The 18,528-nt window shown below is 41.1% G+C and overlaps 1 protein-coding gene across 2 annotated transcripts in view; it reads left to right on the forward strand.

Annotated features, from left to right (window-relative positions):
- glcci1a (glucocorticoid induced 1a) overlaps nt 1-18,528 on the forward strand; it is a 189,041-nt gene that overhangs the window by 75,051 nt on the left and 95,462 nt on the right. Inside the window, exons 3-4 of one of the 2 annotated variants that reach the window (XM_078238205.1) lie at nt 11,438-11,527; nt 14,665-14,739. In XM_078238205.1, coding sequence (XP_078094331.1) covers nt 11,438-11,527; nt 14,665-14,739 — 165 coding nt within the window. The remainder of the gene's footprint in view (nt 1-11,437; nt 11,528-14,664; nt 14,740-18,528) is intronic. The other variant, XM_078238216.1, reaches the window with a different exon arrangement.

Raw genomic sequence — 18,528 nt, forward strand, 5'->3', positions numbered from 1 at the left:
CTGTTGGTCCAGTCAAAGGGCAGGCAGCTTTGCAGTGCCAGCGATAGGAGGCTACTGCTGAGGTCACAAAGAGGAGGATGCTGCCATGGTGAGGGGCCCTCACAAACTAAGTACATTGCTTGCATTGTGGAGGGTGTGTAGGGTTTCTCCATTGCTACCATGGTGGGGGGCCTTCTGTGGGCCATTGAGCAGCCAAATAGGAGGTCCACTCCACCACCCCCAAGAGCCCACATGGTTGTGGACCCATGCGATGCTGGCAAAAGCATCAATACTGGTCAAGAGGTAGCCTTTAAATTAACCACAGTTGATGTAGTTGGCCACCCATCTCCAGTCAGTGGGTTGGCGAGTCACTGAGGTTTCCACTGCTGGTAATATCCCATGAAGATGGGAAGATATCGGCTCCCTTCCTGAAGTCTTCTGCCACTGTTTTGAGGCTTCCTGTCCCAACCTGACTCGAGAGCTGGTAATCTAGCCCATTGCCAGTGTGTCTCACTGTTAGAGACAGATGCTTCTCAGCTTTGCACTTTAAAAAAAAATCATTTTGGGATGTGGGCGTCGCTCACTGGCGATTATTGTCCATCCATAATTGCCCTTGAGAAGGTAGTGGTGAGTTGCCTTCTTGAACTGTTGCAGTCCATTTGGTGTTAGCCCACAATGCTGTTGGGGAGGGAATTCCAGGATTTTGACCCAGTGACAGTGAAGGAATGGTGATATATTTCCAAGTCAGGACGATGAGTGACTTGGAGGGGACTTCCAGGTGGTGGTGTTCCATGTATCTGTTGCTCTTGTCCTTTTTAGAAGGTAGCGATTGTGGGTTTGGAAGCTGCTGTCTGTGGAACCTTGGCGAGTTCCATTTTTTTTAAAGAATGGAAAATTTCAAAGATCGTCAGGATCTCGGCCTACACCTCAAAGTGAAATACTTAATAGTTGCAAAAACCAGTAGTCCAGGCAGCTTGCGAGAATAAAAAGGGGGAAATAAATACAAGGTGCTTAAAATCTGGTGAAGGCATGAAACATTTGTAACATGCTGTCATTTCTTCCAGTATTTGAAAGAGAAGGCAAGTTAATTATTTGGGTTAAATCCTTCATCTGCAGACCCGATTTTAAAACAAAATCATATTTGAAAGTATTTTGGAATCGCGCAGTACAATCCTTGTCTTTAAATGTGTTATGATCTCGTGCGAGACCGGTAACTTTTTTTTTAAAGAAAAAAGTCGTCCAAAATCCCAGCTATTTATTGAAAGAATTGAGCCATAAGTTTCCAATTTTAAACCATAAGAATGTTTACTATCCAAGAGTTAATCAGGGAACACTACATACTAAACACTAAATTATGGGTAACCACCTATACTCTGAAACACCAAATCAACGCAAGTTAAATGTGCATTAACAGGGCAAATTGTGGAATTATAAACTATAAATGACACACAATGGCAGATGCAACAGATTTTATGAATTGGCTCAGCAGTCATTTCAGCATTTGTCGTCAATCTCATTGGAAAGTTCTTCAAAACGTTGTCTTCCTCAAAGCATTTCACCTCCTCTTCTTGGATTTAGCCTGATCCCCAGCCAATTCTCAGCTTCTGCATCTAGCATCTGACTGCTTCACCCGACCTGTACTGCTCCATTGGGCTCATAATCTGTGCTTTGGCTCTGTGTCATTTTATGTAGTTGTGACCAGTTTCAGTCTCTCCAGAAGTTTTGGTTTCCAATCTAAGGTTCAGTCTTAATTTCCTTAGTAATTGGAAGGATAAGTTTCCTTACTCAATTTCTCTTTTCAATTAGTGTCAGTCTCAAAAAAAATACAAGTTTTAAAACCATATTCTATCATAAATGCTACATATGGATTTTGCTTCTGTCTATGTTTAAGGTAGGGGATTCCATGTCTTAACAGTTGTTTAAAAAATAAATATTTTCCAACTTTAGTTTTTTTGATAAGTTTGTCTTTTTACCAATACACACAAGCAATGGAAATAACATTTCCCCAATTAATTGATCATTTTTATCATCGCTATGATCTCCTATACCCTTCTCCTTACTTTATATGGCAGGAAAGGGAAGAAGTGTGTGTCAGCTGGAATGGGAAGGGGCATGAAATAATTGTGTCAGATTGAACAGGAGAGATACGGAAGAAGCGTATCAGCTAAAACTAGGTTATAGGGTAGAAAAGCAACTGGTCATTTTGGAGGGAGATACTGAGGCTTAAAGAGTGATGGTATGAGCTGGGAGGGTTGCAGGAGGGGCGAGTGTTTTGGTGAAAGAATTGGGGAGTTGGCTGGGTTAATGTGTCTTTAAATTGAAACTAACTGGGTTACCCTCTTTGGACTCGGGTGAGGAGTTGGTTGACAGTGTGGCTGGTCAGGTAATCCTTGGGTCTGTTAAAAGTCCAAATGTCATTTTGTTATAAGATTGAAACTCCATGAATTTTAAAAACATTTAAAATTAAATTCATTTCAGTGCCACTTTTTATAATTTTCCAGACTTGTCTGGAATGCATGGTGTGCAGCAAAAATCCTGAGTCACAATTTAGAATTAAGTGTCGTAAATTTGTTTTGATCAATTTGTTATTTTGTGATCGATTTGTAACTGGTGCCAATTCATATTTCAAATATTTTTGCCTAGCCACATGATTTCATTTGTCTGAAGGGGAGTTTTTTGGTCTAGTCTGCAGATGAAGGTATTGCCACCTGGCAGCCCAGGTCATTTAGCTTTTTATGACAGCTGGAAACTTGTGTTTTCTAACAGAATCGGAGAGATCAGCAGGCTTTCTCCAATAGAAGATTACAGAAATAGATTATTTTGCACCTGTTTCTGCACTGTCCTCGGAACAGAGCAACACTGTAATACAATGTATATGTGACTCATTATAAGGTTGCCCATTCAAACTAAATCATTTTAACTGCAGCGAGTACGAATTGTGGGTGCAGGTCAATCAGAATAGAAAATAAGACTGTAGTTACTAACCTGGCTGTTTCCAGTTATGCTGGCATAACAATGTTTTCTATTCTATAAATAATGCAAAATGTAATTGTAACAGTGAGCAAATTAAAAATATGCATTTGGACTATACAATGCTTATGCATTACAAGTTAGAGAGCATCCACTCGTTCAGCAAATGTGAACAAACGTTAAAAGTTTTAACTCTAATGCCAAAGCAAAATATTGCGGATGCTGGAAATCTAAAATAAAAACAGAAAATGCTGGAAGCACTCAACAGCATCTGTGGAGTGAGGAACCAGATTAACATTTCAGATCGATAACCTTCCATCAGAACAGGTCATCATCCAAAACTCTGCTGTTTGCCTTGAGTCACATCAAATACCAAGCACCCTGAACTTACTTTGGTTTCTGGTCAAGCAACATATTGATTTTAAAATTTTCATCCTTGTTTTCCATTATCTCCAAGGTCTTGCCCTATCTCTGTATACTCCTCCAGCCCTACAACCGTCTGAGGTATTTCATCATCAAATTGTGGCCTCTTGAGCATCCCTGACTTTAATTGCTTCACCACTGGTGGCCGGGCTGCTTCGGCCCTAAGCTCAGAAATTGCCTCCCTGCACACCTCTACCCCACTTTCATCCTTTAAGACACTCATTGAAACTTGCCTCCTTTACCAAACTTTTTTCATCTAACCCAATACTTCCATATGTGGCTCAGTGTCAGACTATGATTCATGATACTCCTGTAAAGTGGCTTGAGTGGGGTGCTTTATTGTATGAAAGGCACTACACAAATCTAAGTTCTTGTTGGACGACCTTCTCCTCCTGTTGTTTATTTGTCCATCATTTATTCTTTAAGTATGAACGTTAAACGTTTAAGTATCATTCATCTGAAGTACTGTACTGCAGGCTGAGCCAAGAATCATGGGACCTCTCTCATTGCAGCTTATTGCCAGGAGAGAGCTATTGCTGCAGTATTTCTGGAACGTGTGGACAGCCTGGTGTTGCCTCTTTTGTGGCACTGGCGTCTTTTTCATTTTTGTACGCTTTCCAAAGTCATTGTATCTTTCTCGAGGTTTTTTGCTCAGAACTGAAAGCCATACAGTATTTATCTTGGATTCTGAAAAAGGCTCTATACAATTGGAGTATCATTTCCTCACTTTTGAATTCCAACTCTCTTGAGATAAGGCCAACGTTCCACTAGCCTATCTGATTATTTTTTTTATAGCTGTACATTAGTTTTGAATGTTTTGTGTACATAGTCGAACCTGCATTGACAGCAATCCTACCCAGACCCTATACCTGTAACCCTACATATTTACCCTGCTAATCCCCTAATACTGAAGGGCAATTTAGCATGGCCAATCAACCTAACCGGCACATCTTTGGACTGTGGGAGGAAACTGAAGCATCTGGAGGAAACCCACGCAGACATGGAGAATGTGCAAACTCCACACACTGACCTGTGGCCAGAATTAAACCGTGCCTCTGGTGCTGTGAGGCAGCAGTTCTAACCACTGTGCCGCCCTCATGGGAACCTAAATCCTTTGCCCTGGTGGTATTTGTGTACGGTACTATGGGTTTTGTGCTTTTGATGTTAGCTGATCTGTGTTTTGGCCAAAGCCAAGCAGGAATTTCTACTCTAACATGAAACAGTTAAAAAGTTCATTAGTCAGACGGTTTCCTAACTTTTTTTGTTTGCTCACTTTTGTAACTAACTTGTTTTCATCTATAACTTTTTTTTTCTCTGATAGTTTAGTGCATTGTTAGATTTTGGTATTCTGGTGGTGACCACCCTTCCTGAGAAAGGCAGCCAGAGGCCATGGATTGATAGTGCGGTATTTTTCTTGTATTTTGTTTAGAGCTATATTATTATTCCCTGTACTGGCTTGCAAAAGCTGTCCATCTACACTGTTACAGATTTAAAAAAAAATCTACATGCCTGTATATCCTTGTTAACATTCCACAGCCAACATGCAAAATCCCAGTTTCCTTTTAAATTAAGAACACTGATGAAAAGTGCAACAGTTAGTGGTTACAGTCTTTATTTCCTGGATTTCAAGAATTGTAACAATGTTTACTTGTTAACACTTAGGATATAGACTTGTCTTTTGATTTTTTTTAATGAATTGCCTGTGGTTTGAGTAAAGGGTATTGTTGATTTTAAATATGAAATGCTGCTGTACACAGTAGTTGCCTTGCTCAACAGACAGTGTTTGCTGTTCATTACATTTGCCCAGAGTTTCTGTGGATTTTTACACTGATTTGTGTTAGAGCTGAAATAGCGCCATGCCCTCTACAAGCGATCCCGGGGACCTGTGTGAACCGAGCAAGCAGCAATGTTTCACCTGAACCAATCAGATTGAAGAATCCTTACTGTGACCTGCAGAATCTAAACTGGAAATGTAAATTAGAATATTTAATTTCCTGTAAAATCATATATACAGAAAGTTAATAACAGGGGAGAGAATTAAAGTCAAAATGAATAAAAGGATTTTAATGTTATTTTAAATTTTCAACAAAATTAAATTCTGCAGAAATGAGACCCCACAGTTAACTTGTTTGTCAGTAATTCAGACCTATCAGATTTAAGAATACAAGTCTTAACTTTTTCTGGTGAGTTTAGTAGATATCTAGTGGGTGAGCATTTCAACTTCATAGTATTGCATGTATTTAGATGCTGAATTTCTCGATGCGACACTGTTATAGCATAGTATGTGGGGAGAATGGCAAATAGGATAGCAACTTCCCAATTTATGCATTTAGCTGCGCATGTGCAGACAATGGAAATTGTTGTCGGTTCGCTCAATAACTGAGCATTGAGCCTCATGCTCACCATTCTTTTTACTGCAAAGTCCAGCTCCGTTAGTCAGAATTCCCTGCAGGAGGCAAGGATCTGTTGGGCCATGATGGTATAGTATACTCTACCATTATTTACTTTTCAGGTGATAGGAGAATGGATTGTAAAAATTCCTGTCACTGGCACCAACATCTATTATCCATCCCTAGTTGATAGGGAGTGACTGATGTTGCTGGTTGATACTTGAGCCATTACAACCTGTGTGATGGGGCGGAGGGGGGGGGGGGGGTGCTCCCACAATGCTGCTGTTAGGGCATTCAGAATTTTGACCAGATGACAATGAAGGAACAGCAATTATATGTACAAGTTGTTATGGTGTGCAACTTGTAGGGAAACTTGCAGTGTTCCCATGCAACTGCTACGCTTGTCTTTCTGGATAATGGAGGCCGTCAGTTTGGGAGGTGCTACCAAAGAAACTTTGCTGACTTTCTGGAGAGTATCTTGCAGTTAGTACACTGGTGGTAGATATTTAGGCAAGTGGGTGAAATGTGGGTCAACCAGACAGTTTTGCTCTAGAAGGTATTGAGCTGTTTGAGTTACGGCAGCCACAGTACATCAAGTGGAGAGAGTGGATGTTGGGGGTCAAGGAGTAAAATATTGACCAAGTGAACTGCTCCATCCTGGATAGTATCAAGCTCCTTTATGGTTATTGGCATTTGTTATGGTGGGCACTTCAGGAGGTGGGCAGTTTTTTTCGAATATAATATTTTCTTTCTATTTCCTGCACATGTAGAGACATTTCATGGAATCAATCATCCACAATAAAATGTTTAGTATAAATTTTTATGCTATTCTTTTTGTAATGTTTGTGCAATTAATGCATTCTTCTGTACAGCAGCTCTAGAACTTAAACATGTTGGGTACAATCTTACTGGCTTGCTGCGCCAGTTGATTGATGGGGTGAGCTGGGAAGATCGCAAGCGAAGATAAAAATCGGTTTGCTTTCTTCCTGGCCCTATTCTGCTGGTGAGATCAAGGCTGCAAAACCGATCAATGAGAGTTAAAAGCACTTGCCTTGGTCCTGCGCAGCATCTTTCAGCCTCCTGGAATCTTCCCCCTCACTGGCAGCGCCAAGGGGGTGGGGCCTGAGTGTTGGTGTGGGGGACAAACATGCCGCCAGTGAGGGGGAAGTCCGATGCTGTCAGAAAAACTGAAAGTGTGCGAAGAATACAGTGCCGAATTTGCCTAAAAAACCGGAGTGGAACACTCCTGTTTCAGACTTTTATGACACTTGGGCTGGAATGTCACTCCCGTGGGATTTTCCCATTACCAGCATGAATGGCCAGTAGGATCGTGCCCTTAGAAATTCTTTTGGGAAGATGGTGCTTATTATACTTCTGCAATATGCTAATCAAAATGGAAAAACTTAATGTACAATGGGCACACGAGAGAGGGAAATTTTGTATTAAAATATAGGACATTGATGTCTTAACTTGTGTATCATGCTGTCCTTCATTCCAAGTGTAATGATTGCCATACATGGGATGGGAATGTATAATCCAAAGGCTGTCTTCCTGCTAATGGATGCACACTGGAATTTAATGGGAGATGATCACGATTTACCTGGGGTTTCAAGCTGCAGGTTGAATATGTCCAATTGATAGGAAGGCCATACATACTGTTTTGGGAGAGTTGAGTCCATCAAGTTCAATGCAAGCTGGGTGCATCTTAAAGTCTTGAAAATAATACTTGATAGTAAAAATTTGGGGCAACTGGGGCAATTTAACATTGCTCTTAAGACAAGTAAATTGCAATATAGAGGGTGGCCTGTGAATCCTCTACGAATAGCAAATACCTACATTGGGTTTGACATTTGCCCATGGATTAATACATTAAGAAAACATTAAATTTACAGAATAGGTATGTAATTAGCAAATTAATTTCAAAGTGCAAGGTGATGAATTTTGTTAGGAAGAATGAGGCCACACACCTTGGGAAATATATAGAGTTGAGGAGCAATGGATCTGGGGATATTGATACACTGATCAGAGTAAAAGGTACAGTGTAATTGAAGACCATTTAAGAAAAGCAAACAATGCAATCACATTAAATTCCAGAGAGAAAATTGAAAAGCAGTGAAGCTATGTTAAATTTGTAAAGAATAATGGCTTGACCACCCTTTGAGAACAGTGCACAGCTCTGGCCTCATGTTATAAAAAGATCATAGAGGGAGCAGTGAAACTACAAGGGTATGATAGCAAAACTGAGGCAGTAAGTATCAAGAGCAATTGTACATCGATTATTTTATTGTAAAATGGTTGACAAGTGACCTTACTTTGAGGGGCAGGGTGGGGAATCCCGTATGGGGCGGTGGGTATCGTTGGGGATAGAGTGCTTAGTTGGGGTTGGGGATGCGCAGGTATTTCAAGTGGTTGCACTGAAATTAGGGTGGCGATTGTCCCAAAAGTGCTGAATTGGTGGGAAAACTGTTCTTGATCACGACTGTTTCTTCAGTGCTGCTTCAGACCTGAATCTCGCCACTATGTGCAATGCAGAGGTCACAATTGTGAATCTCATTAAAAACCACAGGGGGCGGGGCCTATTCGTGCTGGAGTCTGACAGCTCTGGAACTCTGCGCATGTGCAGTGGCCCCGATCTGTCGGTCTCCCCGGGACCCCTGCAGTGCTGCCCCGATGTCCAACCCCTCACCCCAGCAGATCTCCCCCGGGAGGCAGGCAACCACCGCCCCCACCCCAAGCCTGCCTCAATCGCTGCCCTCCCTCCAGACCAGACCGATGCCCCACCCCCTTGGTATTGCCAGATGCCCAGTGGGCAGTGCCAAGGTGCCCCCAGGGCATGGGCACCTTGCCCCTTGGGTAGTGCCAGGGTTCCAATGCCCCCCCCCCCCCGGTCGCCTGACCCCACGGCGGGCCCCGATTACCCTCCTCCTTCATTCCGGCGGGGTCTCCCACTAGTTCCCTGAACATGGGGAGCTACTCTAAGCCCTGTCAGAATGAAGTACTCCTAGCGGAGTGGGAGATGCTATCAGATCCTGTGCATTCCGTGCCGAGCCTGATATCACATGCAGAATACATTTAAACTATTTGAACTACATTTAAAGGTTCAAATGACTTGCGCCTCTTCCCACTGGTTTTCAGCGCGGTCTCGACTGCGACTGTTCTCCGACTCCTGGAGACCCGCATGCGTGAATCCGGCAAAATGGCCGGTACGCGATTCTCCCAGCCAGACCCACCAGAAACGTTGCGGGTCGCAATGGGAAAATCGGGCCCTAGGTGTGCTTTTCTTTCTTTTAACGATGTTAAACGAGTAACAATGAGTGTAAAACTGGCAGAACCTCCTGAAGTTGGTGATTTAAATTGCTTTGTCAGATAGTTCCCAGAGCAGCGGAACTGTCCAGGGAAAATTGCTGGATAAGCCCTTACCTGAGAACTTCCGAGAGGGGTTCCCCAGTGCATCTTTGGGGCACCCCCTAAATCCTACGCTGGGGAGCCAGAAAGTTACGGAATCAAAGTTGCCTCTGACTTGCACTGTAAACCAATATATTTGCCACGGGTTTTCATAATTGCACAACCCAGTTTTGCTGACTGTCCAGCCAATAAATGGTTGATGCTCCAGGGAATGTTAAATGAGTTTGACCAGATTATCTCTTATCCCTTTAATTAATTAGTTAAGAAGGGAATTTTATTTTCCACTCCCATCTAAAAAGGTCTGTAACAGAGCCCTGCTGTCCATGTTTTGTGGTTGCCCGAGTTGCTCTGTTGGGATAAGTTTGAATACAATATCATTATATTGCATGTGTATCAAAAGGAGCTGCATCTGTAACTTGACTCGAATTCAGTTTGCGCTATATGTCTAGGGATAAGAAATACCCTTCTCTTTTGCGCTCTTTCTCCACCCCCCCCCCCCCCCCCCCATCTCTCTTTGCTCACTCTTGCTCTTCATCTCACCGTTTTTTGCGTGCTTGCCCACCTGCCTCATTTGAATAGTCATTTCTATCCCCCCCCCCCCAAACCATCATGCCCTTGATTTCCCTGTGCAATTCCCAATCTTCACACTCGCTCTCGCTCCATCTTGCTCTCTCAAATACCTGTCTTTCCCATGTATCTTTGTTTCTAATAATCTGTATGGTTGTACTCAACTTTCAGATTCTAGTATGATGCCTACGTTGTAACCACCTATGGTACACCTTGTTTGTACTATTTGGTATTGACATTTTCGAAACTGTTTCCATTGTTTATTTACTTCTGTACATATCCAGACTACAATAGCTACATACTTAATAAAAAGAAGATGGCTTTCTCTGAGAACAATGAGTCCTTATGCAAAACAAAATCTACCTAATCAAGTGTTTGGAGTTTGTAACAATCTGTTTGGAAATGTACTTGAAATCTCACCTGTGTATTCAGTGTAATTTTGTGGAAATTAAATTTTCCATTTGTGTTTCAGAGTTCGAGTTGCTTTGTTTTCTAAGAGATTGTGACAGAATGGTGGTGAAAGGGGTGTTAGCTCTACTGGATCTTACAAATGAGCATTGTAACATGTTTTGGTTTGGGCACTTGAACTTAATTTAGCTTTTGGATTCATATTTGGATAATTTCCATAGTCAGTATGTTTTTGACTTTCTCTTGGAACTGCTATGATTGCATGTAACAGTTCATCAGCCTCCTTCCTCCCCCTCCTTGTTCTTCTGGGGACTTAAAGACCTTTCACTCTCAAATTCCACCTCTCTCCCCTGCAATAAGTTATGTCTCAAGAATTTTTTTCCATGCTCATGCATGGCTGACAGCTTGGATCTTCTGGTATTTGCGTATCAGGGAATGACTATGCTCCTTTTGAAAACAAAACACAAATCAGGAAATAACTCTATTTGACCATTATGTGTTTTGTAGAGATAAGGGATTGGGAGGGAGAAGAAGTTGGTGCACGTAGCTTCTCGCACTCCCAGACTCGCTTCAGTTCCCCAGGGGCATTCAGCATGTCAGGCTGCCTGTCCTGTGTTCTTCATTGATATAATTGAAAAACCAGCCTGCGTTGCTGGCAGCCCTGAGGAATCGTCACAAGTCTGGTAGTGAGACTGGACGCATAGATTTCTCCCTCCTGTTGTTGTTCTTTCCTCATTAAAAAGGACAATTTAGGTACTGGCTAGGTTAATGCAACCCCCACCCTCCTATGATTTCTTCTGATTTTCTTGGACTACTAATTTTTTTTCTGTTTTGATTAATATTTTGTACTTTGTCATCAAAGGGGAGTTTAAAAAAAAAGTGTTTGGAATTTTACACTCCACCTTTTAAACACCTGAAACTTCAAGTTCAGTATAAGATCCTGTATTCCGTTTGACTGATTTAGAATGTCAAGGCTGGAAAAAGGTGCCAGCAAGTTGACAAGAAATTAATCAGATATGAGTAATCTAATATTGTAAGGGAGGATAGTGTTTGTAATTCAGGAAATGGTAATGCATACTCTTTTGGTTCACATACACTTCTTAATTTAACCCTAAAAATCATCCAAAATGAAAAATGAAGCAAACCATTTGAATTTGTTACGTTTTCAGAAATCATTCTGACATTTTATCCTTGCTACCAATATGAGTTCCTCGTGCTGATGGATCCAGTCCAGTTGATGGTAAAACCTGTTAGCTGAACTCCTTTTAAACTATGGCTTTGTTCTCACTTTCCAGACACCCAGTTTTTGGTCAGATGAAGGAACAGAAAAGAAAAGCACACATCAGCGCTCTGCTTCATGGGGAAGTGCTGATCAGCTGAAAGAGGTAATGAGCAAGCAGTCCAAAAACAGTATTAAATTATTGAACTGTGAATCTCCACAGTTGGATTTCTTAAAGTGCGTTTTCCAGTTTTAGTAGATCCTGAAATGGGCCGAAAGTGCTATAAATATATATTGTAGGCCAAATCCTTACTCCATTCCTGTTTTGCTCCCATGTACCAGGTGTTTGATTTATGTGAAAAATACCATTTAAAGTTGCAATCTATTCCTTGCTTGATTTACTGCGATGTTTAGTTATTGTGATAGTTTTTATCAATCAGTGTGAATTAGATAAAAAGTATAGCTAGGTTATTTGGTTTTACGGTACTACAGTTAAGCCCAACCCTGTTCTCACTCCATGTCCAAATTAAAGGATTTTTCGGCAAGTAATGGTGGATCAATAACAGCACTGAGAAGTTGGCTAATTGTCCTGGTCTCTTGACTGAGAGTGGGCACTGAGTCAACCTCTGGTTAAAGATGGGATTAAAAATTATAATTGTTGGTAAAGGTGTGAAGGTGTATCTTGTGATGTGCAATTGAGATAATGTTGTCTGGTGTGTTATTTTAAGGGGTATTCATCACTCAAAGATAACAGAGTTTCCCTAAAAAGATAAATTTAGAATAGAGAAGGCTTCAGGTCCAGATGATATCCACCCAAGGCTGTTTAACAGATTGGACAGGTATGCTGGGCCCCTTCAACAAGAGGTCAGAATTGTTACCTTGGAATTTAACTCAAGTAGATCTGATCTTTCAAAGAAAAAGACAAATCAGAGACAGGTAATGAACAGCCTAGCATCCAGCATTGAGAGGTTTGATGGTAATCCTAATAGAGGATCACTGGGAAAGTGAAGGGGACAATAGATATTCTCATAGGTTTTGGAAAATAAAATAGTTTCTTACAAACTTGATTGAGTACTAGGTTAGTAATCCAGTTGACTTGGTCTACTTAGATTTTTTTTAAAAAGTATTTGATAAGGTAGCTTTTATAGGTTATGTCACAAGATAGAACTTTTGGGTATCTACGTGAATTTGATATGCTGTATTCGAAATTGTCCCAGTTCAGCAGCTTAAAAAGCCAGCAATTGTGGATCAGTTTGGAGGAATGCTACTGATGTAGCTCTTTAGACCTTCTGCTGTTCACTGTCTTTATTGATTGTCTATGCCATGTTGCTAGGAGTAAGATAAGTAAGTTTGCAAATTATACCAAAATTTGTGTGGTGTTAGAACGGTAGAGGAGTACAGTGTTATGATCAGGTGAGGAGGGGTAGTAAGGTGCTCCCCTCTCTTTTCCCACTTCTCTGTTGACTGCACCAGGTTTTATATAAAGAATATTCTGCCAATTGAGTAAACGTTTAACTGTTGAAATGCTGTGACTATAAAAGAGACACACAAGTTTCCTTGGTTTAGAAAAATAATATTTTTTGTACTTTACCCAGTCTAAAAAAACAAATAAAAGCAAGATTACAATGTGGTAGGACAGATTAAGCAATTTAAAGTTAACAGGATATACAGTTCTTGAGGGTTGTTGATTTGACTTTTTCTGGCTGAACTTGGTGGTCCTATAGGTCAGCATTGAAGCAGTTTAAAGAAGTAGATGGGTGATTTATCTATTCTTCTGAAGATAGCTGTGGGATTGAGTTTCTTTTCAAATCTGTCTGCAGTTTATGGATAGTCAAACTCAGCAGAGAGGGTTCAACATTTAAGTTGTTTGGAGAGAGAGAGAGAACCCACTTGTGGTCAGTCTTGCTCTTTCAGAATCTCAGTTGCTTGTTCAATCTGCAGAGATGATGGGTGCTTGAAAGCACAAAGGGTTGGTTTGCCACATGGCCCTCTCTCCAATTGCCCAGTGACAAATATGGTCAGTGTATTCCAATTGTAACTTGATTAGATCATGGCTGGAAATTGCTCTCTCAGCCAGAGTCCCATTGTCCACATGATTATACCTAATGGTTTGTCTCTACACAGGTGATTATCTGAATGCTTTGCTAATGAGATAGCAGATATCCATCCTCCTCCCCCATTCATACACCTTTGACTCTGATTTCAAGTCCTTGGTCTTCTAAATATTTCAATTTGTGGTTTCCAGCCAGTAAATTTAAAAAAAACAGTTCTTGCTTTAAAACATGGTTTCATATCAACAGTCTTGCGTGCATCAATTCAGATGCATGAAGGGAGTGATTCAAATAATGACAAATGGTATTTAACTAAGGTAAATAGTGTCATGCACGTAGCTGGAATCAATACAGAATGTACTTCTTTCAGTATTGTTATCTGTTAGTCTGTTGGGAGAGAAAAACATCTAGGTATCATTTTACACAGATCACTGAAGGTTTGCCACCAGTTCACAGAAACCATAGCCAAAACAAACAGTTGCGTTAATGGAATCATTCACTACAAATCAACTATACAGGTTGGACTGTAGATTGCATCTGGTGTGCTGCGCCCAGGTTTGGATCCTTTACATGTTGACCTATCCCTCACATATGATAGCCTTGGAAAAAGTTCAGAGAAGGACTATGCGAATGTTTGCTAGCTTAAGGAACCTCAGTTATACTTGGGCTTCAAAAGCCGGATCTATTTATTTCGGAGCTGTGTAAAATTAGAGGTGACCTGATGGGGTTTATAGAGCTAGATTTGCATACCTATTGAAAGATTATTTTTGTTTGAAAAAGCGGGAGGATCAGGGACCAACATTTAAATTGTATAGTAGGAATAGGCCAGTTGATGAGCGCATTTTCTTTCCCAGAGAGCAGTGAACCTCTGGAATGCATTGTGGCTTGTGTAGAGTGTGCTGACTTTGTGCATGTTTTTAATGGGAAGCTGCACCAATTCTTGGCTGAGGCAGAGATAATATGTAAAATGTAAGTGGATAACTAGTTGCAGACATGGACATTGTGATCTCCTAGACTGGTTTCAATCATTTGTGGGGTTGTGAGGAATTTTCTAATTCCTTTACTGTTTGGGACTGGGTTTGCCTTTTGTTACCTAGCCCAGGTAATCACATGACAGTGGGTGTGTATGCAGTGTCTAGTCATGATACTCTGGAGTCATGGGTGCTGGCATGCTTAAAGACCAACTGTTATTTTGCTGCCTGCCATTTTTCTGTGCATGTATGTTGATGGGAATGTCTCTTTTGACCTATAGAACTTCTCACTCCAGTTATCTTTTTGCGAAAAGGAGAGAAAATCATGGGGAGGAGAGAAAAGAGCTAAAATGCATGTAAGAAATTATTTTGAGAACTTTTCACAAAATATGTCTCAAAGAACCAAATCTTGTATTTGATACCAACAGTGCTTTGTCCCTATTTCCTTGCTGGATCTTGCACCTCATTCTTCTTCCCCAAGGACAGATAGAAGACCACATTGTCACTGACCATAAGAAATAGGAGTAGATCATTTGGTCTCTTGAGTCTGCTCTACCATTCAGTAGGATCATGGCTATCCCAGCATTCCTTATGTCCACTTACTTGCCCTTTCCCTGTAAATCTTGATTCTTTTACTGATCAAAAATATCTCTCAGCTTTAAATATACACAAGGACTCTGTCCCTACAGCTCTCTGTGGCAAGGAGGTCCAAAGATTCTCAACACTCAGAGAAGAAATTCCTCCTCATCTCAGTCTTAAATTGGTGCTCCATTATTCTGAGACTATACCCTCTGGTCCTAGACTCTCCCATGAGGGGGAACATCCTCCGTATTTACCCTGTCAAGCCCCTTAAGAATCCTATATATTTCAATGAGATCACCTCTCATTCTTAATTCCAATGAGAAGAGTCCCAACCTTTTTAATCTTTCCTCATAAGACCACTCCCTCCGTACCAGAGATCATCCTAGTGAACCTTTTCTGAATTGCCTCTAATGAAATAATATCTTTCCTTAAAGGGACGAAAACTGCTCACCATACTCCAGATGTGATCTCACCAGTACCTTGTACAGTTGCAGTAAACATTCCCTACTCTCTTACTCAAACCCTCTTGAACTAGGGCTAACATTCCATTAGTCTTTCTGTTTACCTGCTGCACCTGTATTCTAGCTTTGTGTTTTGTGAACAAGTACCCTCAAGTCCCTTTTATATTGCAGCTTTCTGTAGATTTTTCTCCATTTAAATAATACTCTGCTCTTTTGTTCTCCCTTCCAAAATGAACAACTTCATATTTTCCCACATTATACTCCATTATACTGCTGCACTAAATCAGAATAAGACATCTTTTTCCTCTACGCCAATTTCTATCTCCATGATATTTGGTCATGTTTCCCAATGGCAATGTAGTTGACTAAAAAGCTGTGTCATAGTGCTCCACATTGCTTTTTCAGTTGGATTGTTTTGAAGGAGCTCAGTTGCAGCTACCTCATGTAAAGGTACAAAGAATAGGGATAATTGTTCTATAAATAATAAATGTCAAACCATTATGAAATGGGAATCTCAACTAAAGCTTTGATTCTCATTATATTCAATGATTAATGTTTTTAATGCCGCAAAGCGATGGTCTCCCCTTTTAACGTGTGGCAGAACTGTGCAGAATAAACCATTAGTGACTTGAGTGGTGTTGATTAGCAGGAGTGATGGAAAGATGTGAATCCGTTAAAGCATCCTCATGGGGAAAGCTCTGATAAGTAAGGTATAACAAACTATCTGTTCTGACTGCGAGAGTTTATTCCACGCCATAGCTCTCTTGGGATAGTTGCCTCTTGAGTTTTGGTGCTGTATGATGTCATTCCAATGTCTGAAGTTTGCTGGTTTGTAAACACGTCCCAATTGTTTATTGACTACATAGTACCTGTTTTCAAAATGATCTCATCTTGTAATTCCCACAACGTATCAAATGCACGGAGATGTCAGAATCTGGAATGGGTTCAAATTTGTTGCTTGTTTATGTTCATGGTGGTGTTCCTTCTTGGAAGTTCACAACACTGAACTAAAATTTTACTCCTTTTATGGCTGATGTTGAATGTAATAAATGTTGAAATTCAATTTTGCTTTTTGTAAAAAAAAGTCGCCACCCAAGACAAAGGGGCTAATTTTCTTAATTGAAATGTCTCCTTTGTACCTTTCCCTGGAGCTTTCTGGGTGACCTATTATGCTGGATGGGCAGGTGTAGGAAGAACCCATCTGAAAGGGACATTTAAAAGAATGAGGAAATAGTATCAGAATATATTAGATTTCCGAATATCCAGGTGTATATGATGGCATCGATACAACCCCAATGCACTTCTGTAAAAAGGAGTTGCCAACACCTTGAATCAAAAACCCTTGCGGATCGTTATTCTCCTGAATGTGTGTGACCTGACCTTATACAGGAACCCGCTCCTCAAAGTGAGAGAAAATATAGTTTGGCAATGCTTCATTCCATCCTTGTCCTCTCCTTGTTATGTGCTGACTTCGAGAAAAATAGGCTTGCAATGAGTGGTTAACATTAGTGACTGGTCCCATCCCTAAATTCATACAATGGTATTATCAAACAGTAAACTACAACATGAATAAGTCAGCAGGGCCTTCAGTTAAATAGTTCCCTAATGAAAGGAATGGTCCTGGGCATGCGAGATGCTGTAAAGTGCATTGTGTAGCCAAAACAGCCACCATGGGACATTAGAAACCACAAAGTGCACGAGGGGGAGGCGTTTAGCCAATGTCTTTACTGCAGTGCCTGGTGAGTAAGGTTCCCTGCCATGCCACTCCTGATGAGCTCAATCTGTTAACTTTTCACATCCTCTGATCCGTGGAGCTCACATTCAGCCCCCATCAGGAGCCACCTGCCAAGGTATGTGCCACAATTGTGTCTTAGAAAAGGAGGAAGTTCCTCTTTATCTGCACGCGCAGCAACAGGATTTTCACTGTGCGTTCTTCAAAATACGGTGTCTGTCCCATGCTGCATCTGGATGTTCAACTGCAGCAAATTGTTCTGCCAAATGAAAACCATTAAAAATCTTAGTAGCATGTTAATTCCTAGTCTCTGAGCTGGCAGAATTTGAATACAAGAGTTTTCGATTCTGGGAATTCGATGCCAGAAAGCAGTCCAACAACCAGCAGACTTGTACAGGAAAGGCAGCAAGGTGTAGGGGATTTTTAACAGCCAGACATCATTATGTGCCAGTGGTGGATTCTCTGACCCAAACAACCAGAGAATGGATTAGAAGCTGCTAATCTGGAAGGCCACTGGCCTGTTCCGTGTGTAGTGGAAAGATCAACAGTTTGAGTGGTTGTGTGAGAGAGTGAAGGGGGTGGGGGGGGGGTGGGGGGGGGGGGGGGGGGGGAGTCCATGCAGAGGGGGCATACATTTTCCTTGGTGGGGGGGGGGCTTGGAGGAGCATTCCAATCTTCCTATCCACAAAGTAAAGAAATAACCAAGCAAAGAATTAACCTTTCTCATTAAGTAAGCTTACCTGAAGAAAGCCTCTAATTGATCCTACCACAAGCTTCAGCCTGTTTTGGAAAGTTGCAGAGCTTTACTACTCGGACCTAGACCCAATCTATCCTCCAAAGAAAGATCCCGCTGGCTATGTGTGGGCGTCCTCGGTGTCTGTAGTTTAAATTTTCCCAGGATCAGAGTCAGGGTGGGAAACCAGAGAGCAAATCGTCATCATTTTAGTTGTTCTGAGTGCCTGGTTTCCACAGGTGAGCTGGGTTGTAATTCCCTCTTTGTTAAAGAGATGAGTGTTATGCATGTGCTTTATTTTTACCACTTGATTTGTGCTTGCTCTGGTTGTAGTGATTGCATGTATTTACTGTTGAGAGGCCATCCATACCTTTTTTAAGTTTCTAAATTGCTTGTTGACCCTTGGATGTTTTGTTGGCTGTTATAGTTTCAGTTGCTATAGGTGCTAAGCTTCATGTCCTCCTCCTCTTACAATGAATGTTTGTGTGATACTTGGATTGTTGGAAGTCAGTTTGGCAGCCGTTTCATTGAAATGTAATGTTTACGAGACTAACTCAGTACATTGTGGTTGCTATATAATTATTCAAATCTTACCTTCAATGCACTTTGACTTCAATCATTCCACCTACTGTGAAGA

The sequence above is a fragment of the Mustelus asterias genome, chromosome 2 (assembly GCF_964213995.1).
Source record: "Mustelus asterias chromosome 2, sMusAst1.hap1.1, whole genome shotgun sequence".
Taxonomy (NCBI): Eukaryota; Metazoa; Chordata; class Chondrichthyes; order Carcharhiniformes; family Triakidae; genus Mustelus; species Mustelus asterias.